We start from the raw sequence: 25,704 nt of genomic DNA, 5'->3' as shown, positions 1-25,704 counted from the left end.
TGGGGTCAAAGCAGAACCTCACCAGCTGCAGCCAGTTCTTCAAATGAGACCACTACATATCCTCAGAACTGATGTTTCCACTCTGCCAGGTTGGTGTTTTTGTGACCATGCCTCTTGTCACTTTTGCTAAATGTTTGGATAGATTCCCAGGGCCATCCTGTCTTTAGTGTTTTGCAGCCTCCTCTGCTCTGGCTTCAGTGTCTTTCTCAGCAGCCAGCTCACTAACCTCTCCCTCGCATCTTCAGGCTCTCAGCCATCAGTTCAGCCTCCACATCTGGCTTTGTTCTTGCCTGCTGGCAACCCCTGGCCCTCTGCGCTTCCATCAGAGATTTATAATAAATCAGTTTGGCCCATCCCCTGCCTCATGGTCTGTGTTTGCACATGGTTTGTAGGTCACCATAACAACACTGATAAATGCACAGACCAGTCACTTAACATGGTGTTGCAATCATTCCCCAGAGATTTTGGTTCATATTGATGTGGTAACATTGTCTGGCTGTACAATGCACATTGAGATCCAATGACTTTGGATACCATTGGAGTAAAGTGCAGCAACAGACACAAACAGAACTGCTGAAACAGCTCATTTGGAAGAACGTTAGGTCCCTGGTTCAATCTCACGTTTCAGCAGTGGAAGGATAACTTTATGCAAACGCTCCTCCTTGACTTAATAAACTGTACTGAGATGCTTTTATGTGATTGGCAATTAGATATCTACCTTAATTAGTCGTTGAATGGGGGTATTTAATAAAATATTTGCTAAATATGTGATACTGTGACTAGCTAGAATTGCTGTTGTTTTTCTCTGTGTGTATTTCAGTGTTGTATCTCCCATTAAAAGACTGCGTCTACATGCCTAAATGCACTGAGGTGAGCCACGTGACTGGCTGCTTAGATATTCGTGTTAACGAGTTGCTTTTACAGGAGTGCCTATTACACCTGTGACAATCCTAATAACAAACAATCCTCTTTGTCTGTAGTGATCCTAAGTGAAACTGAACAGAGTGAAACTGAACAGAGAGGAAAGAAATGACCCGGTGAAGGTTGTTTTTTTAGGTTTTGTTTTTCACACTCACGCCCTCTGCCTCACTCAGATAATATTTCTGCTGGGAAGCTGTCTTTAAGTAATTTGATTGCATGTAAATTTTCCATGTAATTTGTTACATAAGTAGAAGGTAAAATGTTACATTTACTGGAATCTAGTTTGTTTTGGTATATCGATCACATTTCCCCTAATGGTTAATTACTACATAAATAACCCTTTGATTTTATATTATGTTGTGTTTTATTCAAGATTCTTGCTTCAATTTTTAATGAGGGTGAGAAATCCTTTTTTGAGTGCATATATTTAAAAAAAAAAAGAAGAAGAAAGAAATCAGGGGTAATGTATTACACTGCAACTTTTAAACTGTGTTTGTGGATAAAAAAGTCTATGATGCAGGAAACTATGCTCTCCCTTTAAACAAACTTCAGCACTGATTGTTTGGTGGAGAGACTGAGGGAGACCGGAGGGTGACCCCACTCTGTCCCCTCTTTTCTGACAGTTTGCACAGTTGCACAGTCCAGCTGTCAGTACGTTTCTGATCTCCCACTGACTCAAATACTTCTCTTTAAGGCCGGACTCTCTCCATCCAAGTTTCATTTCTTCTTTCCCCATCTTTAGTCATCTTTAATCCACGAATGTTTAGTGAAATAAATACCAACAGCATTCTTGTAAGAAAAAAAAACTGTCGCTGTTGCATTTATTCTCCCATTTTCTAAACTATGAAAACAACATGGATTAAATGGAGCTACGCAGGAGGACAAATGAGTCTATAAATATATTAACTTACTGTGAATGCATGGGTGTGTCACTCAACATCACGTCTAAAGCTTCACCCCTGACACGTGACTCATCAGGTGCATTCCCTGCCACGGCTAACGAGATTCCCCTCATTAAGTCCCTTAGGTAGTAATCTGTGTGGCAGAGTTGGGGGTAGTGAAATGTGAAAACGATTCTGTAGGAGGGAAAGAGGGAAGGAGAGGCTGAAACCTCAATGGAAAACAGTGATTTTGTCCTGTGAAGGCCAGGAAGTTGCAGGCTTAATATCTCGTGGAGAGTCTACTGTTTTTTTATTCTTGTTTTCCCCACTTTTTAAAAAGCTTTAGGGATTGGCTGGTGGTGGTGAAGGCCATCTGGCTGGGTGCTTTATCTGGATTTTATGGTGTGAGCCTTAGGCCAACTGTGGCCACCTGCATGGGTAAGATAACCGTGGACAGGAACAGCATGGTAAACCATGTTTGTGTGTAAATCAGTGGTAATAGACCCTGAAAATTAGCCTGTTCAGCATGTTAGTTTGGCATTTTCATGTTTTGTCATCACGTAGTTTCCGTTTTTCTGCTTTACTGCCCTCTTTAACCTGATCTAGATGATAAACTCTCCATCAGTGTGTTTAACCTTTCTGAGTGTCTGAGCCTTGTCTGACTGCCGTCCTTGTCCTTGGCAGGAGTTATTGCTGTGAGATGTCAGACTGCGTGTCCTGATTTTCTCGTGTCAGTGCAACACAACATGAGGGAAGGCGAAAGCCACCATAAATTCACCTGTCATCTGACGAGGAAATAGGGGTGTGTGTGCGGTACATCATGGAGTCTGTGGTGAGATTAAAAAATTCCCTGAGCATGCCCATCAGGAAGCTGACCAGCTGTGTGTCGGAGGTGAAGGGGAAGAAGCTGTGTGCCAAACGTAGGAACAAGAGAGGGAGAGGCAGCGGGAGTCGAGGAGGATGTGTCAAGTTGGGCAAAACGTCTCCCCCCCGAGCTGCATATCCCAAAGATCTGTCTATCATTTGCTCGTACCAGACAGAGCTGGAGAAGGAGAGGCAAGTAATGCTCTGTATGTGATGTAGAAACCGTCATGCAGGGGTGAAGGAAGTATTCACATACTTTAAGTAAAAGTAGCAACAGGTGCTTTTGTAAACATGAAGTGTTACAAGTAGCACTCTTACAGTGAAAATGTTGCTTAAAAATCACAATTCATAGTTTTGGAATCTAAATGAGAAATTGTTATCGAGAAGAAATAAAAAATGAAACACAATGAAACGATTGACAAACTAAACTAACCGCCCATATCAGCCAATTTCTGTGTAGTGTCACCACAAACTGCCTCCAAGACAATGGGAGGGGCGTCAGAAATGGAAACCACAAGTACCACAAAGCTGCACAAGCACCTGAGTAGTATCATTATTTTGTGCCATTACAAATAACAGGCAGGGTTGCTTCTTGGATGCATTATATGAACAGGCGTTTTATCATTTCCAGGTGAAAATGGAAAAAAGACTCTAAACAGACATGAAATCAAGTTTTGCCTGAGTTACATGTAATTCATCTGCAAACTGAAATCAATCCCCTCAGTTCACCTCATTTTGTCAATTCCTCACTGTGCTCTCATTGCAGGAGGCAGCTGAGATGAACGAAGGCGTTAACTGTGCAGAGAGATTTTTATTTTCTGCCTGCGATATCTGAGCTGTATTTATGTTTGTCTGCTGTGTTGACAGAAAGCTGCGGGAAGCCACCAAGGCCCAGAAGAATGCAGAGAGAGCAGCGATGAGAGCTCATTTCAGGAGAAAATATCAGCTGCCTGAGGTCTGTGTTTGGAAGAAAATAACAATATTTATCCTCTAGTTTTGTGTAAATTGGACAGTTTTCCCCTTATACACGGTACTGGGTTTTTTTTAAATTTTATTTCTTTAACAGAGTTGAATTGAAACTTTACAAAACGCTGCATTCTTCTGTTCACTACTCTCACACACCAGTTTAAATTTTCTTCAAAATATAATGTTTTTCCAACTTCACTGAATTAATTTAGATAAAATGTCAAATAACCACAAAAATGTGCTGCGTAATTCTTCTGAATTTAGGATTCAGGGTTCAGCAACCAAAAAATTCTTACCAGTTCAAAATGAAACTTGCTGTGTCAAAGAAAATGAGAAGATAGAAAGAAGATGAGAAGTAAATACTTTTTATCAAGTATTTACTTGATAAATACCCTCAGGGAAAAAAATGAAATCATGAAAGGAAAAAAGAAAAAAAGGGCAGCACGGCGGTCGCAGTCAGGAGGCCTTGGATTCAAATCTTGACTTTCTAGTCCAGTCTGGTCTTTCTGTGTGGAGTTTGCATGTTCTCATGTCTGTGTGGGTTCTCTCTGGGTACTTTCATTTCATCATTAAACATCATGTTAATGTCTGTAGCTCAGTAGTTATAAACCAATCTCAATGCAGTTTCTGTTTTTCCTTTTGCAAACACTTCTCCATCAACAAGATGTAGCGCATCTTGATACTGCATAAAAAAACCTTAAAACTCAAACTGTTATAACTTCAGATGTGTTTGCAGCCTTTGCAGAGATACAGCCAACCCCCAACAATACAATAGTTGGCTTATTCTTTGCAGGCATTATCCATGTGTGCCAACTTGTATGTTACTGCAACATAATAATGGACTGGATTTATATAGCGCCTTTCTATGCACCCAAAGCGCTTTACAATGCCACTATTCATTCACACACTGGTGGAGTGTGTGAATGTGCAAGCTACCGTTGTAGCCACAGCTGCCCTGAGGTAGACTGACAGAAGCGAGGCTGCCATACCGCGCCATCGGCCCCTCTGGGCAACACCAGTAGGCGGTAGGGTAAAGTGTCTTGCCCAAGGACACAACGACCAGGACAGAGAGCCTGGGGATCGAGCCGGCGACCTTCCGATTACAGATGCGCTTCCCAACCCCTGAGCCACGGTCGCCCCAAGGACATAAGAGATGTAGAGCTATTTATTCATTTTTATTTTTGCAACACGTTCAACCCTGTAACCCATTTGTTCTTCCATCATCCTTCAGAACACGAAGGACACAAACCAGCGGAGGTCAGTCGGAGGCAAAGTGTCGCTCCCCCACGAGCTATCGACAATAATTCATCCTGAAACCAAAACCAAGAACGATGGCTTCAACCTGCTGAGTGCCTTTCAAGGCCTCAGCTTCAGCACAGCGGTCCTCACAGGGAGGAAACGCAGCGGGACGCCTACTCCTGCACCAGCAAATGGGGGATCTTGTAAAATCATGTGATCAATATGTACTCACAGCAATGATTATTACACTCTATTAATGAAGAGAACAGCATATGGGAATTTATGACTGCTGCTTTTATGTAAGCTGAAGTCAGTTTTCTTCTTACATAGCTCTGATAACTTGTAACAGGTGAATAAGTCACCTGTTTTACTTAATAATAACAAATACGGCAGTGTAAAATGCTTATTTTAGGTATTGATTAGATATACTCAAACATTATTATGAGGTGTTGAATTACTGGTCAGTACATGACAATGAAAGTACAAATGGGATTTTACGCAGTACTTGAAGAATTTTTTCCTCATTGAATATGTTGATTTTATACTGTTTTAATAAGCTGTTGCATTATATTGTGATTATATAACTAAATCAATAGTTGTAGATGTTAAAACAGGGCACATCTTGTCCTGGTGATGTTTCACTCGGACACCGTGTTTAGTTTTTTTATAATAGAAGCCAAGCTAGTACGCAGAGCTGTCGGTCTAAATGATATAGATCCAACTAAGAGATCTATACACAAGTGAGGAACCTCAGGGCAACAAAACAACATGAAACTTTCTTATTTTGTGTGATTATGTTAGAATTTGTCCACTTTTCTTTATACTGAGTCCTTTCTGCATCACATCTACAGTATCGGTGATGTGTATGAGCCAAATTTGCTAGTTTCTAATAACTGCTTTGTTTGTGTTGAGCTTATTTTGGTGCATAAATTCAAGGCTTTTATACAGTGTGGAGAAAAACACCACTTACGAAGGTGGACATTTAGTCTGTTTGTTTGTAGCTGATTTGCTGTGATTGAACTTGTAATAAAACACATTTCGGGAAGCTACACTGGCCCATTATCTGTTTTTTGTGCAGTCAACCTGAAATTCTGGCTCTGTTGTGTTTCTCTTGAACTCTGATGCTCAGATTTATAAATCATCAAACTCCTGTCAGCACGAAATCTCATTCAAGGGTGAATTTTAGCGTTGGAGGAGGGAAAGAATGAGCCCTGCAGAGACGACACCAAACAAGAAGTGTCACAACTCTGGATGAGACCGCCTGGCACAGCTCACTCAGACCAGAGCCAGCATGTCCACACGAGTGACTGCGGGTATCAAAGCGAAGGGCTCTTGTGGGTCCAGAAATGTGTTTTTTGGTGTTGCACCTCAAAAGGGTCTTTGTGTGACTGCAGCAGGGACTGTGATGCATGGAAAGCTAGAAGGCGGGAAAAGAGTAGTGAAAGGGATGCGGAGTTTTGAGGAGATCCCTCACACTGGGAGGAATGGATGGCTCAACCTGCTGAAATTCTGGAGAGAAAATCGCTTCCAGCAGCTTCACAAGCACATGGAGAGGACCTTCAACACGCTCGGACCCATCTACAGGTAGAGGGAAGTTTAAAGCTTAAAACGTTCTTCAGTATGTTCGTGTGCTTACCAAATATCCTTTCTGTCTCTCTGTGTGACTGCAATAGAGAAAAGCTCGGCACCCTAAGCAGCGTGAACATCATGCTCCCATCTGACGTCAGTGAGCTCTTTAAGTCAGAGGGTCTGCACCCCCGACGGATGACCCTGCAGCCCTGGGCGACACACCGGGAAATACGCAACCACAGCAAGGGCATCTTCCTCAAGTCAGTTCCACATGTGTGTTTTAAATTACTCGTGAAGTGGTGATATGCATCTGTGCAAGCAGTCACACGATGGAGACTCCTCTCCCCTCCGTGGGTAAAATCCCATTATTCTACTGATTAAAATTTAAGAGTCAAAATTTGACTAAATCATTTCAATGTTCCCTCGAGGGATGGAAACAACTCCATGTGGGTGTGTGCACATGAATGTAATCACTTGTACCATCATCGTGTCTTTTGGGGGGTGGGGGGGTAATTTAATCAGGCGTGGAAAGTTTTTGTTCATCATTTAGTTTCTTAGTTGCTTCCTGCTCATACATTTGACTGAGAGATGGTAAAACATCACTGTGAAGGTACAGCACTCTGGTGTGAAACACAGATAACAAGCAATAATTATGACTTTAAAAAGCAGACTGAGGTTGTTCATAAAACAACAACAAAATGCAGCGAAATTTCAGCCCTAAAAGAACAGCTTTTCCAATGAGATTATAATTATAAGGAGAAAATGCAAAATTAAAGCAAAAGATGAAGTTTTCTCATTTCTTATTGGAATATTAGAACAACTAAATGGAGCGCACTGCAAAGGCTGTGGTCACCATAGAGATTATATATAATATTTAAAATTATACACAAAAAGAGGTCTCTAGACATCCTTATACTGTGTGTGTTGTTCGGTTGTTGGTTCTGACATAAAGGTCCTTTTAAAAGTTCTAATATTAGTGCATTCAGACATTTTCTAATTCAATATTTTAGATATAGAGACGAGATGTATCTCTTGGTTTTTTTCTGTGAACATTGCATAATCTGACCTTGGGGTGAATTTGCAGGGACATCCAGTCCTGGGAGGACTGTGGCATTGTGTTAACACACCTGACTGCTCCAGATCAGCTCACTCCTCATTCCTATGGAAGCAGTAAAGGTGTACTTATTTTTGCACCTGATTATCTCGTGTCCTATGAAAACTTTCTTTGTTGCATATTAACTATTGCAACGTTTGGGTAAAGGTAGACGTGTGGTTGGGAAGAGGTCAAGCACCAAAAAAAAGAGACTTCTCTCAATCTGGCTTTCTTTGAATTCATGTTTAGACAATGATAAGTCTGACTGGGAGTCAGACTTGAACACGATGTCCTTATTTTATTTCACAGTGACTGAGCAGATATGAAATAAGCTCATTTTAATGCTTAGCGTGCACCTTTCTCTCCACAGGAATGGGGAAGAGTGGAGAGCTGACCGTCTGCAGCTGAACAAGGAGGTGATGATGAGTGCAGCAGTAAAACGCTTTCTCCCTCTCCTTGATGAGGTGGCGAAGGATTTCTGTCAAATGCTGCAGACAAGAATGGAAAAGGAGGGAAGAGGAGAGAAGGGAAAATGCGTTCTTACCATCGATCCCAGTCCTGACCTTTTTCGTTTTGCACTGGAAGGTTAGAGGTCATCAGCCCCATGATATGAGACCTTTGTGTATCTCTAAGTGTCATTTTACAGCTTGTAAAATGAGTATTCATTAATTCCTGTTTATTTACAATGAAGCCAAAAAAGTAGACTTTCTTTTTCTATGTTGGAAAAGTGTGGAGAGGTGTGAAATGATGGGTGTTTGACAGAAACATCCCATAAATGTCAAGTCTAATTTTTCATGCGGCAGTGATCGACCTTGAAGCCCCGAGGGATGGAAGGCCACGGATTCATGTCGCTTCCCCGTTTTGACAGGCTTTCATTCAGCCTAACTATCAGGTCTATGCATTGACTCACAAATGCTGATGTAAGCTGCGCCAGTTTCTGACGTCAGAGGAATTACACAATCTGCAGGAGCATCACCTCTTTAAAATCTTCAAAAAAAGAATAATAAGAAGAAGAAAACGCAAATAGATCAGTGCTGCTGCTCTCTCTGTCCTTTAATTCTAAAATATTCACACCTAACATGAGAACCGAACCTCATCCTATCCCCAGGCGTCTCTTAGCGTACTCTGGGTGTAGGAGGTCAAAGAGAACATGCACCTTTAAAAATAGAAATGGCAACAAAGATGATCAAAGCTCCAGCGTTATTTCAGCAGGTCTGCTCCTTTCATGTGCCTATCTGCTGTATTCCATGTTCGCAAGTGTGAAAGCCTGTATGACTCAGTGTACACTTGTTTGCATCTGTGTGTATGCGAGTGGGAAGGGGGGGAGAGCTGATGACTTTGAGTCACGCTGCTCTGCTCCTAATGGAGCCCAGCACAAGAAACCAAGTGCTAAGCCGGAGTAAGAAACTCTACTCCAGTCGCTGATGTCGTGTTAATATAACTTGAACATGTTTGATTGGGAAACATCATGCGCACCGTGGGGAGATCTATATTAAAAGGGGTCTGTTTTTGTTTGTTTTTACATAAATAAGAAAAAATAAAGTGCATTTTTGAAATTGTTTAACTGTTATTTGGAAAAGATTAATAAATTGATGACACATAGAGACATTCAAGACAAAGGTCAATGTAATCCTCCATGAAGTTTAATAGTTTATTTATTTTTAAGTCCTTTGCTTGCTCATGTTTTAGGTCATCAGTCATCTATCTCATCTTAACCCGCCTATACCTCTTTCTTTTCCTCCCTTCCTCCCTCTCTAGCTAGCTGCCACGTGCTCTACGGAGAGCGTATTGGCCTCTTCTCCTCATCCCCCTCCCTGGAATCTCAGAAGTTCATCTTGGCCGTGGAGCGAATGCTAACAACCACTCCTCCTCTCCTCTACCTGCCCCCTCGCTTACTGTTGCGCATGGGTGCTCCCCTGTGGACCCAGCACGCCACTGCTTGGGACCACATCTTCAGTCATGGTAGGAAAGGGCCATAATCGCAAGAGTGTCATATCAGCATCAGCATGCTTCTTTGTCCTTTCACTTCCACAACCTGACTGTTTGTCTTCCAGCGGAGGCGAGGATCCAGAGGGGGTACCAGCGCTTGTCAACCTCCCTGGATAGAGCATCTCCGGCTGGGACTGCTGGAAGCCAGTACACTGGAGTTCTGGGGCAACTCATGGAGAAAGGGCAGCTATCTTTGGACCTCATCAAAGCCAACATCACTGAGCTGATGGCTGGAGGGGTGGATACGGTGCGTGTGTTGGTGTGTGTGTGTGTGCCAATATGTGTGATAGCCTGACTTAGCCTGGGTCTCTATACCTAATTCTGTGTCACGTCTCATCCTATCCTCTCTTCAGACAGCAGTACCCCTGCAGTTTGCTCTGTTTGAGCTGGGACGCAACCCTGAGGTGCAGGAGAGCGTTAGGCAGCAGGTGAGGGTGTCGTGGGCACAGGCTGGTGGGGATCCTCACAAAGCCCTGCAGGGGGCACCACTTCTTAAAGGCACAATCAAAGAGGTCCTCAGGTAAACACGTCAAGAATCTGACTGCACATGGTCTCTTATATCCATTTGTTTGCACATGGAAAATAAATGAGAACGGCACCTACACATACACATCTCTGCAGTCTGTCCTTACATCTGTCTCCAGTGCCCACACAGTGGAGGGCACCTCTAATACACGTCCTAATGCTCACATATTTTCATTCACATGTCACTCTGAAGCACTGTGGATCTGCTGACATGTGACTCCTGTATGTTTTTTCCACGAATGTTTGCCAAAAATTTCATTGCAGCATCTCAAACTCTGTAGTTTATGTTGTCCCCATGTGCTGGTACCCATGGTCCTAATGAGACGATGGATGGTGTACTGGGAGATCTCCTTAATCTGGAGCAGTGCATCACTGACCCACCACCAAACCAGTCAATGCTGAACAATGTTACAGGCAGTATAATGTTTTCTATGGATTCTCAGGTTCACCCTGAGCACATGTCTGTCACATGTTCTCATGGCGAAATACACAGGGCATCAGTGATTGGCCTGTCAATTCTGGCATTCTGTGCAGTCAGCACAGGCCCCACTGCAGGACATCGGACCCTCGGGCAACTCTCATGAAGTCGGTTTCTGATTGTTTAGTCAGAGACATTCACACCGGTGACCTGCTGGAAGTCATTTTGTAACTCTGGCAGTGCTCATCCTGTTCCTCCTTGCACAAACAAGCATATACAACACCTGGCAGTCTCACGTACTGATGTGGCATTCTGGAGGAGTCCAGAAACGATGTGGGCTTCATAGATAATTGGCAAACCTTCTGGAGGAAACCTGGTCTTGTTAGGAGAGACGGCATCCATCCCACTTTGGATGGAGCAGCTCTCATTTCTAGAAATATGGACAAATTTATTAAACCCCCCAAAATATGACCAGAGTTGGGACCAGGAAGCAGAGTTGCAGTCTTACGCCTCTCTGCAGCTTCTCTCCTCTTGCTACCCCCCAAAAACCCATTGAAAAATCTCCATTGAGACTGTGTCTAACTACCAGAAATCCCGAAGCACAGGCCGAGGGGGCGGTGTGGCAGCAATTTTTCACACCAGCCTATTAATTAACGAAAGACCAAGACAGACTTTTAATTCATTTGAAAACCTGATGCTTAACCTTGTCCAACCCAGCTGTAAAACTCAGAAACCAGTGTTACTTGTTATCATCTATCGTCCACCTGGGCCTTACACAGAGTTTCTGTCTGATTCCTCAGACTTTTTATCTGATGTAGTGCTCAGCTCAGATAAAATAATTATTGTGGGTGATTTTAACATCCATGTTGATGCTAAAAATGACAGCCTCAACATGGCATTTAATCTGTTATTAGACTCAATTGGCTTCTCTCAAAATGTAAAAGAACCCACCCACCACTTTAATCACACTCTAGATCTTGTGTTAACATATGGCATAGAAACTGAACATTTAACAGTGTTTCCTGAAAACCCTCTCCTGTCTGATCATTTCCTGATAACATTTACATTTACAATAATTGATTACACAGAATCAAAACAAGCAAAAACAACCAAAGAAAACAACCCCCCCAAGGTCACCGTCCCAGAGACCGACAGCGCATCCAGCAGCGGAGCAACAAAAAGAAAAAACGCCACAAAACAGTCTCAGGCGGCCCATCAACATAACAAAAGAGTTCAGGGGGCCTACCTCGAGTCCAAAGGCGGCGACATTGCCGCTCCGGCGGACGGCCACGGGTCCGGCAGCAGCAGCAAAACAGTTCCGGGGGCCTGCCACAGCTCCAGTGGCAGCGGCACTGCTGCCCCTCCGGTGGCGAGTCCCGGGTCCAGTAACGGCGGCGCTGCTCCCCAGGCGGCCTGCCCGGGATCCAGTGGCGGTGGCGGCGCTGCTGCTCCTCCGGCGGCCTGCCCTGGGTCCGACGGCGCCGGCGCTGCTCCCCAGGCGGCCTGCCCGGGATCCAGTGGCGGTGGCGGCGCTGCTGCTCCTCCGGCGGCCTGCCCCGGGTCCGACGGCGCCGGCGCTGCTCCCCAGGCGGCCTGCCCGGGATCCAGTGGCGGTGGCGGCGCTGCTGCCCCTCCGGCGGCCTGTCCCGGGTCCGACGACGGCGGCGCTGCTCCCCAGGCGGCCTGCCCCGAATCCAGTGGCGGCGGCGCAGCTCCGGTGAACAACGGCGAGGTATGGTACAAGGCCGATGACACGCCGGTCGATGACACGCCGGTCGCTGACGCGCCGGTCGCTGACGCAGACGCGCTGGGCGTAGCTGGCGTGGAGGGCGCGCTAGACGCGATGATCCGTCTGACTTGCCGACCTCCAGTTCAGGCTGAGCGGGTCTCTCCGGACCTCCGAGCTCCTCCGGTGGCAGCGCGGGCTCCACAGGCTCGCCGAGCTCCTCCGGCTCGACTAGCTCCACCGGCACGCCGAGCTCCTCCGGCACGCCGAACTGCTCCCGCTCCGGCTCGCTGAGCCCCTCAGCTGGCGGTGCGGGCTCCTCCGGCTCGCTGAGCCCCTCCGGCTCACTGAGCTCCACCAGCTCGCTGAGCTCCTCAGCTGGCGGTGCGGGCTCCTCCAGCTCGCTAAGCCCCTCCTGCCCGCTGAGCTCCTCCGGCTCGCTGAGCCCCTCCTGCTCACTGCTCCCGCTCCGGCTCGCTGAGCCCCTCAGCTGGCGGTGCGGGCTCCTCCAGCTCGCTGAGCCCCTCCGGCTCACTGAGCTCCACCAGCTCGCTGAGCTCCTCAGCTGGCGGTGCGGGCTCCTCCAGCTCGCTAAGCCCCTCCTGCCCGCTGAGCTCCTCCTGCTCGCTGAGCCCCTCCGGCTCGCTGAGCTCCTCAGCTGGTGGTGCGGGCTCCTCCAGCTCGCTGAGCTCCTCAGCTGGCGGTGCGGGCTCCTCCAGCTCGCTGAGCTCCTCAGCTGGCGGTGCGGGCTCCTCCAGCTCGCTGAGCTCCTCCGGCTCTCCGAGCTCCTGCTCCGGCTCGCAGGGCTCCGCAGCTGGCAGTGAAAAAGAAATCAGGATGGTGGCTGCAGGCAGACGAAACGGTGGCGGAGGTACAGCTGCAGATGGTGAAGCAGCGGGTGGTGTAGCGACCTCAGACCAAGGTGACGTTACCTGCGTCGTTAGCTCGTCCACTGCAGACACAAACACAGATGGTGAGGGAAATGGAAAATTGTCCGTACTACTCACCACAGCCGGCTCTTGAGATGTCCGTGGATGTGGCTGCGGTGAGGAACGCCGGCGGCGCGAACGTCATTTTCGTGTAGACGTCGGGGCCGGCGTCTCAGGCTGTGAATCCACCAGCTGTCCGGGCCGGTGAGCAGCCTGAGGAGGAGAGTGGAGGTGGAGGGTGGAAAGTAAGAAGTCCAAGACGACAGGATTAAGGTCGTCAACCAGCCAGGGAAATTTAAAAAGCGTCTCCTGCAGCCGCCTCTCCACGGCGCGACGCAAACCTTCCGCGGGCTTCTCCCACCATAACTCAGAGTCTGTAAACCCTGTCCATAACCTCCCTCCTGAGCCTCTCCTCAGAGACCGCTGGGTCCATACGTGGCGGGATCATTCTGTCACGGTGTGGCATGGCACACCGTGGAAGGAGTGGGGAAGGAGGACCCAGGCGCGGTGCTCTACGTATAGACAGTGTTTATTTACAGAGGGTGATATCAAATAACAATAAATCCCCGTGTTTCTCCCCAGACTCCCGTGTCGTGTCCTCCAAGTGCTCTCTGCTCCCGTGTCTGCACTCCCGGTGCTCGCTGCTCCTTAAGCCCTCCACGCTCCTCCTGCGGGAAACAATAGCGGCAGCAGTCAGGACACTGAACAATGGCAGGCATACACTACACGACCAAAACCTAAACTGGGTAACTAACGTGGAGTCCCAAGCAATGATCCCGCATCGGTGGGAGCTCCAAGACTCTCTTAAGTAGCTCCCCCGACGAGGCCTGATCAGCAGCAGGTGTGTGGCTTCGGGTGTGGCCAGTCCCCTTGCAGGGCCACACCCTCCAGGCCTGACGCCGCCTATAAACAAGTGCTCAGCCACCCACACACACATATACACAAGCACAGGGAAGGGGGAGCAACACCAAAATACACAACAATAATAATAATAATAATAATATAATACATGACTGCTCAGGGATCCTGGGTCGCCCAGTCCCAGGACCCTGACACTTTCATATCAAAAATCCTTGAAAGAGTAGTTGTCAAACAGCTATCACAGCACAGAAACAGCTTTAGTGAAGGTTACAAATGATCTTATGGCCTCTGACAGTGGACTCATCTCTGTGCTTGTCCTGCTAGACCTTAGTGCAGCATTCGATACTGTCGACCATAATATCCTATTAGAGCGATTAGAACATGCTGCAGGTATTACAGGTACTGCACTGCAGTGGTTTGTATCATATCTATCTACCGGTAATAGACTCCAATTTGTGCATGTAAATGGAGAGTCCTCTTCACACACTGAGGTTAATTATGGAGTTCCACAGGGTTCAGTGCTAGGACCAATTCTGTTTACATTATACATGCTTCCCTTAGGCAGCATCATTAGAAGACATAGCATACATTTTCACTGCTATGCAGATGACACCCAGGTCTATCTATCCATGAAGCCAGGTAACACACAATTAGTTAAACTGCAGGAATGTCTTAAAGACATAAAGACCTGGATGGCCGCTAACTTTCTGCTTCTTAATTCAGATAAAACTGAGGTTATTGTACTCGGCCCTGTTACACCCCGGCCTAGGCAACCGGAGTGCAACACGAAAAAAGTAAAAATAAAGGAAAAAAAAAAAAAAAACACACACACACAAAAACCCCCCACTAAAGCTCACCACCAAAATCCCGAAACGAAAGTATCGACAAATCTATTTACAACAAACTATTTATTTACAACAAAACACCAAACTATTTACAACACGGGGGAGATCGCGACCATGACACACTGAAACACAGGGTTTAAATACCTAGAGGGAGCAATCAGGAAAATGGACAACAAGAGGGAAACACAGCTGGGGCAACTCAGAACTGACGAGACAGGGAAACGTAAACTGAAAAGACTAAGATAACACAGACTTTCAAAGTAAAACAGGAAACACATAACAGTCACGCCAAAAAGAACACACTGACAACACCGAAACGTAACAGTTCCCCCCACCCAAAAATCAAACATTTAACACCAAGTGAAAAGTTTGATCCAGACAGACGAAGCCGATGAAGGCTGGAGCGGTCCCACTGACCCTCCAGCAGACGACGAAGGCTGGAGCGGTCCCATGGACCCTCCAGCGAAGGCGGATGAAGGCTGGAGCGGTCCCACGGACCCTCCAGCGACAACAAAGGCTGGGGCGGTCCCACGGACCCTCCCCTCAGCGAAGGCAGACGAAGCTGATGAAGGCTGGAGCGGGCCCACTGACCCTCCAGCAGACGACGAAGGCTGGAGCGGTCCCACGGACCCTCCAGCGAAGGCGGATGAAGGCTGGAGCGGTCCCACGGACCCTCCAGCGACGACAAAGGCTGGGGCGGTCCCACGGACCCTCCCCTCAGCGAAGGCAGACGAAGCTGATGAAGGCTGGAGCGGTCCCACTGACCCTCCAGCAGACGACGAAGGCTGGAGCGGTCCGTCGGACCCTCCAGCGAAGGCGGATGAAGGCTGGAGCGGTCCCTCGGACCCTCCAGCGGAGACGGACAGCTGAAGCGAAGGCAGACGAAGATGATGAAGGCTGGAGCGGTCCCACTGACCCTCCAGCAGACGACGAAGGCTGGAGCGGTCCCTCGGACCCTCCAGCGAAGGCGGATGAAGGCTGGAGCAGTCCCACGGACCCTCCAGCGAAGGCGGATGAAGGCTGGAGCGGTCCCACGGACCCTCCAGCGACGACAAAGGCTGGGGCGGTCCCCGGACCCCCCAGCGAAGGCAATCCCGGACGAGCCCCCATATGTTACACCCCGGCCTAGGCAACCGGAGTGCAACACGAAAAAAGTAAAAATAAAGGAAAAAAAAAACACACACACACAAAAACCCCCCACTAAAGCTCACCACCAAAATCCCGAAACGAAAGTATCGACAAATCTATTTACAACAAACTATTTATTTACAACAAAACACCAAACTATTTACAACACGGGGGAGATCGCGACCATGACACACTGAAACACAGGGTTTAAATACCTAGAGGGAGCAATCAGGAAAATGGACAACAAGAGGGAAACACAGCTGGGGCAACTCAGAACTGACGAGACAGGGAAACGTAAACTGAAAAGACTAAGATAACACAGACTTTCAAAGTAAAACAGGAAACACATAACAGTCACGCCAAAAAGAACACACTGACAACACCGAAACGTAACAGCCCTGAAAATCTTAGAAATATGGTATCTAACCAGATTCTTATTCTGGATGGCATTACCTTGGCCTCCGGTAACGCTGTGAGGAACCTTGGAGTCATTTTTGACAAGGACATGTCCTTCAACGCACATATGAAACAAATATGTAAGACTGCTTTCTTCCATTTGCGCAATGTCTCTAAAGTTAGAAATCTCCTGTCTCTTAGTGACGCTAAAAAACTAGTTCATGCATTTATTACTTCCAGGCTGGACTGCTGTAATTCATTATTATCAGAATGTCCTAAAAACTCCCTAAAAAGCCTTCAGCTAATCCACAATGCTGCAGCAAGAGTACTGACAGGGACCAGAAAGAGAGAGCATATTTCTCCTGTTTTGGCTTCCCTTCATTGGCTTCCTGTTAAATCCAGAATTGAATTCAAAATCCTGCTCCTCACACACAAGGTCTTAAATAATCAGGCCCCGTCTTATCTTAATGACCTTGTAGTACCATATCACCCTATTAGAGCACTTCGCTCTCGCTCTGCAGGCCTACTTGTTGTTCCTAGAGTATTTAAAAGTAGAATGGGAGGCAGAGCCTTCAGTTTTCAGGCCCCTCTTCTGTGGAACCAGCTTCCAGTTTGGATTCGGGAGACAGACACTATCTCTACTTTCAAGATTAGGCTTAAAACTTTCCTTTTTGCTAAAGCATATAGTTAGGGCTGGACCAAGTGACCCTGAATCCTCCCTTAGTTATGCTGCAATAGACGTAGGCTGCCGGGGATTTCCATGATGCATTGAGTTTTTCCTTTCCTTTCCAGTCACCTTTCTCACTCACTATGTATTAATAGACCTCTCGGCATTGAATCATATCTGTTATTAACCTCTGTCTCTCTTCCACAGCATGTCTTTCATCCTGTTTTCCTTCTCTCACCTCAACCAGTCGCAGCAGATGGCCGCCCCTCCCTGAGCCTGGTTCTGCCGGAGGTTTCTTCCTGTTAAAAGGGAGTTTTTCCTTCCCACTGTCGCCAAAGTGCTTGCTCATAGGGGGTCATATGATTGTTGGGTTTTTCGCTGTACCTATGAAGCGCCTTGAGGCGACTTTTGTTGTGATTTGGCGCTATATAAATAAAACTGAATTGAATTGAATTTTTAATAATAATAATAATAATAATAATAATAATAATAATAATGGATTGCATTTATATGGCGCTTTTTGGGGCCCTCAAAGTGCTGTACAATTCCACTATTCATTCACTCACTGGTGGAGGCAAGCTACAGTTGTAGCCACAGCTGCCCTGGGGCAGACTGACAAAAGCGAGGCTGCCATAATGCGCCATCGGCCAGTCTAGTTTTATATGTAAAAACGGCCATTGTTTTTCAAAAACAAGAGGACTGATTTGCCAAGTTTTTGGTGGCTTTAAAGAACATTCTAGATAAGTGAAAAATGTTCCTTGAACTAAAGGTCCTATGCTTCTTCAATAAGTCACTGCTGATCACCGCTGTTTCATTGTTACAATTAATGACAATTATGCCTTTGTAAAATACAGCAAATAATAATTTTTATTATAAAGACTTATTCCTTAAACAAAATGAAAAAAATACTGTGTCACATCCATAATACATAAAAATAATTTGTTAAAGTGTTTGCTTCTGTTTAAAAGAATATAAAGATGGTGACCTCTAATCTCTACTTCTGGCTATGATATTATGTTATGTGCATAACAGAAAACAAGGTTGTGCTGAATACTAAAGACATGCGAAACAGGTGAGAAGAACAAATTTACACATGAATATGTAAAGCGAAAGACAATAGAATAAAATTAGAGAGGCATGAAGACATTTCTTTTTTTTCACAAGTTTCATTAAAGTGAGAAAATTATTGAAGCTTGTGTACATACAGAGAAACGCTGCCCTCTTTAATTAAGTACATCTATGCCAATTTTAAACAATGAAAATATCTGTTAGAGTTAGACAAACTCAGAAACAGTTTTTGTTAACAGTTTACCTTACATTACCTCAAAAAGCACCGAGTATCTGGTGAAAAGTTGCTGTTATCAATTGGCAATTACTAATTAATGTTATTTGCGGCCAGTGTTGGGGAGTAATGGAATACCTGTACCCGCCTTAGGTATTTAAAATACAAAATATGAGTAACTGTATTCTGCTACAGTTACTGTTTAAGCAGCGATAATTAGAATACAGTTACTTTGTTGAAATGAATGGATTACACAGCGGCCTTTTTCCATTTTTTTTCCCCAATTTGAATCAAAATTGTGTGAATGTGAAAGTGCATTTTCTGAAGAAACTGCAGTGTGAATGCTTGAATCTGAATGTATGCACTGAAATGAATTAATTACTGAATTTAAGTTAAAAATCTTGAATGAGATAAAAAAAAAAAAACAACCCGAATTTAACCTGAAAACAAAAGTGCTGAACTGCTAAAAGTCTTGTCTTCGTTTTAAAGTTTGAATGGTGGCTCTATGTCAATGTATGTGGAAGTAGTAAGAGTTTAAAAATGAATTTGAATGAAAAGAATTTGAATTTGAATGAAATGAATTTGAATGAAAAGAACGGAATTAGAATGTACAGAACAGAATTTGAATCAAAACAAAGGAATTTGAATGAAAACAATGGAAGTTTAAAACAAACAACAGAATTAGAATGAAAACAACGGAATTAACATGAAAACAACAGAATTTGAATGAAAAGAACAGAATTTGAATGAAAAGAACGGAATTTGAATGAAAAGAACGGAATTTGAATGAAAAGAACGGAATTTGAATGAAAAGAACGGAATTTGAATGAAAAGAACGGAATTTGAATGAAAAGAACGGAATTTGAATGAACAGAACAGAATTTGAATGAAAACAATGGAAGTTTAAAACAAACAACAGAATTAGAATGAAAACAATGGAATTTGAATCAAAACAACAGAATTAGAATGAAAACAACGGAATTAACATGAAAACAACAGAATTTTAATGAAAAGAACGGAATTTGAATGAACAGAACAGAATTAGAATGAAAACAACGGAATTAGAATGTATAGAACAGAGTTTGAATGAAAGCAACAGAATTCTAAAACAAACAATAGAATTTGAATAAAAAGAGTAGAATTAGAATGAAAACAAAAGCATTTGAATGAAAACAACAGAATTTGAATCAAAACAATGAAATTTGAATTAAAACAACGGAATTTGAATGAACAGAACAGAATTTGAATCAAAACAATGGAATTTGAATGAAAACAACAGAATTTGAATCAAAACAATGGAATTTGAATCAAAACAATGGAGGTTCAAAACAAACAACAGAATGGACTACTTGCACTAACACTTCCGCGTTCTATGTAGTCCTGCCCCAGTGCTTCCGGTGCGGTTAAACCATGGCGACGTTCTACACTCGCTGCCTACAAGAGCTCCCAAAATTGAACATCACCGATGTTCATCGGATTTGCAGAGTGACGACTACCCCCGCCAGCAAATTAGATAAAGGATTTAAGTTATATGCTGCATCATATATACACAACTACGAAGGTAAGAAAACGTAAATTAACCGACAAAGAAACGCTAGCTAACGTCAAATGCAAACACTACGTTACTCCGCTATGTCCTTCATTTGATGTCAGTTCTCTACATTACATGTTTTCTTAAACGGTGTTTTATGTCGTCCTAAACTATAGTTGAGGTTTTCTTAACTAATGTCACTTTTGTAGTTAGACACTGTTATAATGGCGTTAGGTAGTTGGCTAACTATGGAGGTAGTTAACTACCTAATGCTACTCTTGCTAAGTGTAAAATATATATGTTTAAGACATGCTGAAATGAGTAATACAGAAATAATGCTAATGGTACTTGTATCTTTATTCAGTGTCCAATAAAGACAGGTTGTCAGGGGAGGTCGGTGTGAGAGCCCTGTGCTACAGGTCAATGAGGAAGAGTGAGGCACCACACAGACTAAGTGTAGGCAGGAAGCTGTGCAAAGTTGTTAATCCCCGTTCAGTGGGGTTCAGTTCATTTAAGCATTAGTTAAGTTCATTCCTAAAGGCCCATCAACTTGAATGTTTTCCTTGTCTCCCTGCTTTATCACTCCTAATTTGACTAGTCAGATAGTTAAATCAACGTGTGTTTGGGTGATCAGAAACATTTGACAACAAGTTAATACTGCAAATATACACAATCTAAGTTATTACAGTTATCAAGCATGGTTAAGTTGTTTTAATAGGAAGAGAAGGAAACACTAAGCATTCAGGAGGGTGCGTAACCATAACACTGAACTATGTTCCTGTTCGGCTCTTCCATGAAGATGTTACATTTTTAATTTTCGTTCTTTCTTCTTAGATTAAGCTTCTGGATTCATCGCCGGTGATACTGACACATAGCCAGTGCTCCTGTGTGGCAGGCGCTGTTATGTGCAATCACACAGTGGCACTGCTCTTCCAAACAGCACACTACTCACAACTCAGAGTGCCGGTTGTCCCCCCTGTGCATAGCTGCACGGAATCTGAACAGCAATGGCACAAGCCACGGACAGTGGTAATTTAAATGAGGTTAAAGTTTTTGAATTAGTCCATGTTTACATATGAACAGCAACACCATCCATAGTAAATGTGTCTTCTGTTAGGGTGTGAAGCCAGGACCCATCAACTCCATGATCTTCACTAAGCCGGTACCAAATAGGATGGCCCAGACTGGAGTACGGTAATTACATTTGTAAAATTTGGTTTCACGTGTTACAAATGTATGTTGCTATTTTTTTCATACATACATGTGTCAGAATAGGTATTAATTTACATACAACATTACACTTTCTGAAGACGGCTAACTCAGTCATGTACATATACATCCCAGTCTCTAACTTATGCACCACTGTTTTACACCTTTTAGTTTAGTTGTTGTTCAGTATAACAACCTTCTTCCTTACATTAGTGTCATTGATGTTTTCTTTAGGAGTGGCTTCTACAGAGGCATGGTGGGTCCGTTACCAGATCCCTGCTTGTTCAGAATAACGGAGGCATATGCAAAATTTAATATTGAGGACAGGCCACTTGTGACCACAATGAACATGAGACCTGACAAGCCCCTTGTGGAAAGTGCCTTTGGGCTGGTGCAGGAGGGCAGTGTTCTGTCATATCAGCAGCCGGTTTTGACAACCCGGTACATCACACTACACCGCGATGCACCACCAACACCGCACTTGCCTCTGGAGGGGTATGACATCTTGCCATCAGATTGTGTGTTTGTGTGCTCAGAAGAAGAGCTTCTGCATCTGAAAAGCTTGTCTGTAACTCTGGAAATGGCTCACAAAATAGAGGAAGCTACACGTGAGCAAAGCTCTTCGTCTGAGTGGCATCAGCTCCGCAGGCCCAGAGTGACTGCCTCTAGGTTTCGGGAGGTGTGTCACGTCAGAGGCCAGAGCTCGGCCGAGTCACTAGCACAGCGTATATTGAAGGGAACAAGGCAGACAGCAGACATGAGGAGAGGAACTGAGATGGAGCCTGCAATAGCAGCAGAGTATAGTAGGCTAATGAATGTTAACTACTCACCCTGTGGTCTGGTCATTCACCCCATTGCTTGCTGCATCTCCTGATGGTGTTGTTTTTGACCCCAATGAATACCCCCAGTTTGGCTTCGTCGAATTCAAATGTCCCAATGTACAAAACTTTATTGACTGCAAATATGTGCAGATGGAATGTGGTACCCCTAAACTAAAAAAGAGCCACGCATATTACTGGCAAGTGCAAGGACAACTGCTCATCAGTGGGATGCAGTGGTGTGACTTTGTTGTGTGGGCACAAGAGGACTACCTAGTGCAAAGAATATACATGGATACAGATGTGCACAATGCAATCAGAGAAAAGGCAGACTATTTCTTTTTTTACATATATATGCCAAGATACCTGTGTTTGAAAAAATGAACAGTGAAAACATAGCAAAAAGAAAAACAGATCCTTCAGGCTGGCTGGAACAAAATAACTGATGTTTTATTTTCAATATATTTCATGAATTCTTTTGTTGTTACATGTTACTTTTATGTGACATCAATAAACTGTTATTTAAGCAATGGCATCAATTAAATTTTTAAAAACACACATTAAAACGTTGAATTTGTGCAGAACTTATTTACATGGTAAGTATTTAAAACTCCATGCCTAGCATACTGATATACATTTAGACAATAACACAACTGAACTGTAGAAAATGACAAATGGTATTTTTGATGTTCCAAAAGCTCAATGTCACTTATGATTTTAAAACGATTTAGTGATTTACTTTATAATTTTGATAAACAGTTTTGTTGAATCTGAATAGTAATATAGTAATATAATTAAACATTTGCAATGAATTTGAATTATCAATAACTGAAACTCAACTATCAGCACTCAAGTACCAGTTCTGTAATCAAGTATTGTCAGCTGAGAAGGAAGAAATGCAACTGTAGTGGCCTCAGCTGCAGGTCATTTTCCATAAGTTACTGGCACTGGTGTCTTGGGAAAAATCCATCTTGTCTCACTTAACCCATTTTTTAACTAATGCTGTGTTCTGGTAATTTGACAGCATACATGCCACTGCAAACAGTTGGTTGATATTATAAACATGTGACATGGTAATGATGCTATCAAAAAGTTTGTTCTGTTTGATCCTCCTAATGACTCGCTCCACATGTACCCTGAGTCTGGCTATGGCCTGCGTCTCCTTAACCTGGTATGCTGGCATCTGCTTCTGCTTAGATAGAAAAGGTGGGCAGTACACTTTGCATTTACAACAATCAGTGATTAGGAACCCCTTATCTACCATCACTGCCATGTCTTCAGTCAACTTCTCAGCAATGCCTGATTGTTTGAATAGTTCCTTGTCACTAACCGAACCAGCATACAGATTAGAGATGAAAAGTAAATATCTATTTTGTTTTCATTAAGACTGGAAAAACTTTCGAAATTTAACTGATGGTGACCTTGGTATATTTTAAACAGTTAGCTTGAATAGAACTTAGGTGTACCTGGTATAGAATCGGGTGTCGGAGCCAGCAAAACGCTGTAACCCAAATTCTCGCTGGACACGTAACTCCTGTATTTCCTTCCTCAGAGTCTCCACGTCTTTGGACAGGTCTTCTGCAGCTGATGCAGATATGTCCAATGCAGACGGCTCAGGGACTGAGCAGTAGTCATGATCTCTTGTAAGACTTTGCTCTTCTTGATCGTCAGGAGGAACTAGTTCAGGGCGTCGCTCCGTTCTCTCCCAAACACTACGCCGCGGTGGTTCAACTTTATAGCCATTCCACTCAAAAAGTGTTGGTACAGCACCTTTAATAAGCCTCCTTCGACCATCGAGGGTTGTTGGCTCTATGAGTTGATCACTGGCAAAGTGTCTGCAGCAGACCCTGGTGTGAGAGGTGATCGTGAAATGATCCCGGCGTATGTTTACCGGCCATTGTCTTCTCAAGTCGGAATGGGTCGGAAAGGCATGAAAACTTAGTATGCCATTAAATTTGGCTGAAGCTGAACAAAGTGGGACATAGCAATGCTCGGAGTATTTCTTCTCCTGTCTAAATAATAATCAAAAGTTGTCACTGGAAATTTCACACAGGAATATTGTACAGTAATTAATGTATGACACATATTATATCTAGACAAGAAGAAACTAATTTTTCCTTCAACTCATGTATGGAAAAAAAAATCATCAACTGTCTGAGTGTCTGTGTTTATCAAAAGGCACCTAAATGAGAATTGATTACCAGAAATCTTGATTATGTCAGACAACTCAACTAATGGAGGATTCAAAGGTAATGTGTCAGAAATTTTAAGCTTTCAATGTCTGGATTGCTTTTGGTTTAGGTTGTACCCGGTGGGAATTACAGTGCAGCGGTATCCAGTCAGAGACATCGTTCTCCAGAACTACCACATACCTGCTGGGGTGAGTGTTTGGACTGTAACTCTGATTCTTTCTGTTGCACTCACATAGACATTCATATACATTCATCTGACTAACATGCGTTTGGTGGTAAATTCTCCTCAGACTTTGGTCCAGGCCTGTATTTACCCAATGGGGAGAAGTGAAAAAGTGTTTGAGGATCCACTGCGCTTTGACCCCAGCCGGTGGAGCAGAGAAGAGGGCCAAAGGGTGGAAGCCGCAGGATTTCGCTCACTGGCATTTGGCTTCGGGGCGAGGCAGTGTGTCGGGAGGAGGATTGCTGAGAGCGAGATGCAACTTTTTCTCATGCATGTGAGTGACAGCAAAAAAGTGAAAGGGGAAGAGTAAGGAAGCAAGAAAGCAAGTTTTGGGATGGGATGAAAGTGAAAGGACAATGATGCAAGAGGACAGGAAGAAGTGGAAACATGAGAGCTCAGTTATAAGGCTGGTAAGAAGTAAAAGCTGTGCATTTAAAAGAATAGAAGACTTCAGTTCACTCAGTGCTTTATAAGTCATTGTTTTGCAGTGAATTAATGATTCGGTTCCCTATAAGGACCACTTTACATTACTGGCTACAGTGAAGATAATAGCTACATTAATAGTTATAAACATTAGTTATAAACAAGTTCAATTCAATACACTTGAATTTATATAGTTCCAAACCATAAGAACAGCTGACTCAAGGTGCTTAATATTGTAAGGTGAAGGCCCTATAGTAAAACAGAGAAACTCCAACAATCAACAATCACTACAGGCAAACAATTTGCAACAGTGGGAAAGAAAAACTCCCTTTTAATAACAAGAAACCTCCTGCAGTGTTGGGCAACTTCATTGGTTCATGTTTCATGGAAACAGGGTGATCAATGGAGGAAAAAAATAAATTGTAAAGTTTAACACTGTTTTCAAATCCTAAAACTTTAGATGGAATATGTTTATTCAACCAGTAAGAAAATCTCTCAAATAAATGCGAAGTAAAGTTTGTTTCACTAAATTATAGTTCACCCGAAGAGAAACGAAAAAAATCTAAGTAGCATTTTGAGCAGATACACCTATTTCTATTCCGCCCCTCACTGTAGCATGATTTTAATCCCTGTAAACGTCTCTGCTCTCTCTTCCTCTCTTTCTTGATGCTTCCACCCCTCCACTCTCCTGCCTCCTCCCTCTCTGCATGTCTAGATCCTGCTTAGCTTCCATCTCAGCGTGCCGTCCTCAGAGGACCTCAACACCACAGTCACCCTCATCCTCCAGCCCGAGACTCCGCCGAGGATTACTTTCAGCAAGCTCTGACACACACACATGCTCAGAGGAGAGTCATGCTGTTACCATTTGACAAGTTTAATCACGTAGGGTTTGCGCGCTTTAATAATTTATTTCCGATTATTCCTAATAAAGAGCTTTTTAAGCGTCCTTACACACTTTGCATTGGAATGAAGATAAATAAAGATGAATTTTATCCACTGTTGTTATTGT

At 44.0% G+C, this 25,704-nt stretch overlaps 4 protein-coding genes across 7 annotated transcripts; 3 read left to right on the top strand and 1 right to left on the bottom strand.

Moving 5' to 3' along the window:
• The first annotated feature begins 1,688 nt into the window (after positions 1–1,688).
• On the top strand, positions 1,689–5,912 carry LOC146564292 (complexin-4-like). 2 transcript variants are annotated; one of them, XM_085291975.1, is made up of 4 exons: positions 1,689–2,269; positions 2,487–2,858; positions 3,534–3,621; positions 4,864–5,912. In XM_085291975.1, the coding sequence occupies exons 2-4, from the start codon at positions 2,623–2,625 to the stop codon at positions 5,086–5,088; spliced, it is 549 nt and encodes a 182-aa protein (XP_085148101.1). In that variant the 5' UTR covers positions 1,689–2,269; positions 2,487–2,622; the 3' UTR covers positions 5,089–5,912. The 2 variants fall into 2 exon arrangements, with proteins under 2 accessions (XP_085148101.1, XP_085148100.1); XM_085291974.1 differs by having other exon boundaries at positions 1,690–2,240.
• Positions 5,913–6,036: 124 nt separating this feature from the next.
• Positions 6,037–25,655, top strand: cyp11c1 (cytochrome P450, family 11, subfamily C, polypeptide 1). Of its 2 annotated transcripts, XM_085291970.1 has the most exons (9): positions 6,046–6,455; positions 6,545–6,700; positions 7,904–8,118; positions 9,292–9,495; positions 9,588–9,769; positions 9,876–10,042; positions 24,159–24,237; positions 24,340–24,546; positions 25,411–25,655. In XM_085291970.1, the coding sequence occupies exons 1-9, from the start codon at positions 6,163–6,165 to the stop codon at positions 25,519–25,521; spliced, it is 1,614 nt and encodes a 537-aa protein (XP_085148096.1). In that variant the 5' UTR covers positions 6,046–6,162; the 3' UTR covers positions 25,522–25,655. The 2 variants fall into 2 exon arrangements, with proteins under 2 accessions (XP_085148097.1, XP_085148096.1); XM_085291971.1 differs by lacking the exons at positions 24,159–24,237; positions 24,340–24,546; positions 25,411–25,655 and adding an exon at positions 17,265–17,469 and having other exon boundaries at positions 6,037–6,455.
• LOC146564291 (uncharacterized) lies at positions 9,600–13,258 on the bottom strand (the record flags this gene model as incomplete). The annotated part of the gene is made up of 2 exons (XM_085290622.1): positions 9,600–12,642; positions 12,737–13,258. Coding segments are annotated over 2 exons (1,566 nt in total), but the record flags the coding sequence as incomplete, so codon positions are not given.
• LOC146564290 (uncharacterized) lies at positions 19,710–24,076 on the top strand. 2 transcript variants are annotated; one of them, XM_085291972.1, is made up of 5 exons: positions 19,710–19,860; positions 20,195–20,286; positions 20,665–20,859; positions 20,948–21,024; positions 21,274–24,076. In XM_085291972.1, the coding sequence occupies exons 1-5, from the start codon at positions 19,710–19,712 to the stop codon at positions 21,911–21,913; spliced, it is 1,155 nt and encodes a 384-aa protein (XP_085148098.1). In that variant the 3' UTR covers positions 21,914–24,076. The 2 variants fall into 2 exon arrangements, with proteins under 2 accessions (XP_085148098.1, XP_085148099.1); XM_085291973.1 differs by lacking the exon at positions 20,195–20,286 and having other exon boundaries at positions 19,712–19,860.
• Positions 25,656–25,704: the final 49 nt, after the last annotated feature.

This window comes from Mchenga conophoros, linkage group LG11 (assembly GCF_057382185.1).
Source record: "Mchenga conophoros isolate Kocher_MC1m ecotype Shallow Benthic linkage group LG11, M_conophoros_male_GT1.1, whole genome shotgun sequence".
Lineage (NCBI taxonomy): Eukaryota > Metazoa > Chordata > Actinopteri > Cichliformes > Cichlidae > Mchenga > Mchenga conophoros.
Note: the sequence above shows the minus strand (reverse complement) of the source record. Positions and strands in the feature narration are given on the sequence as shown.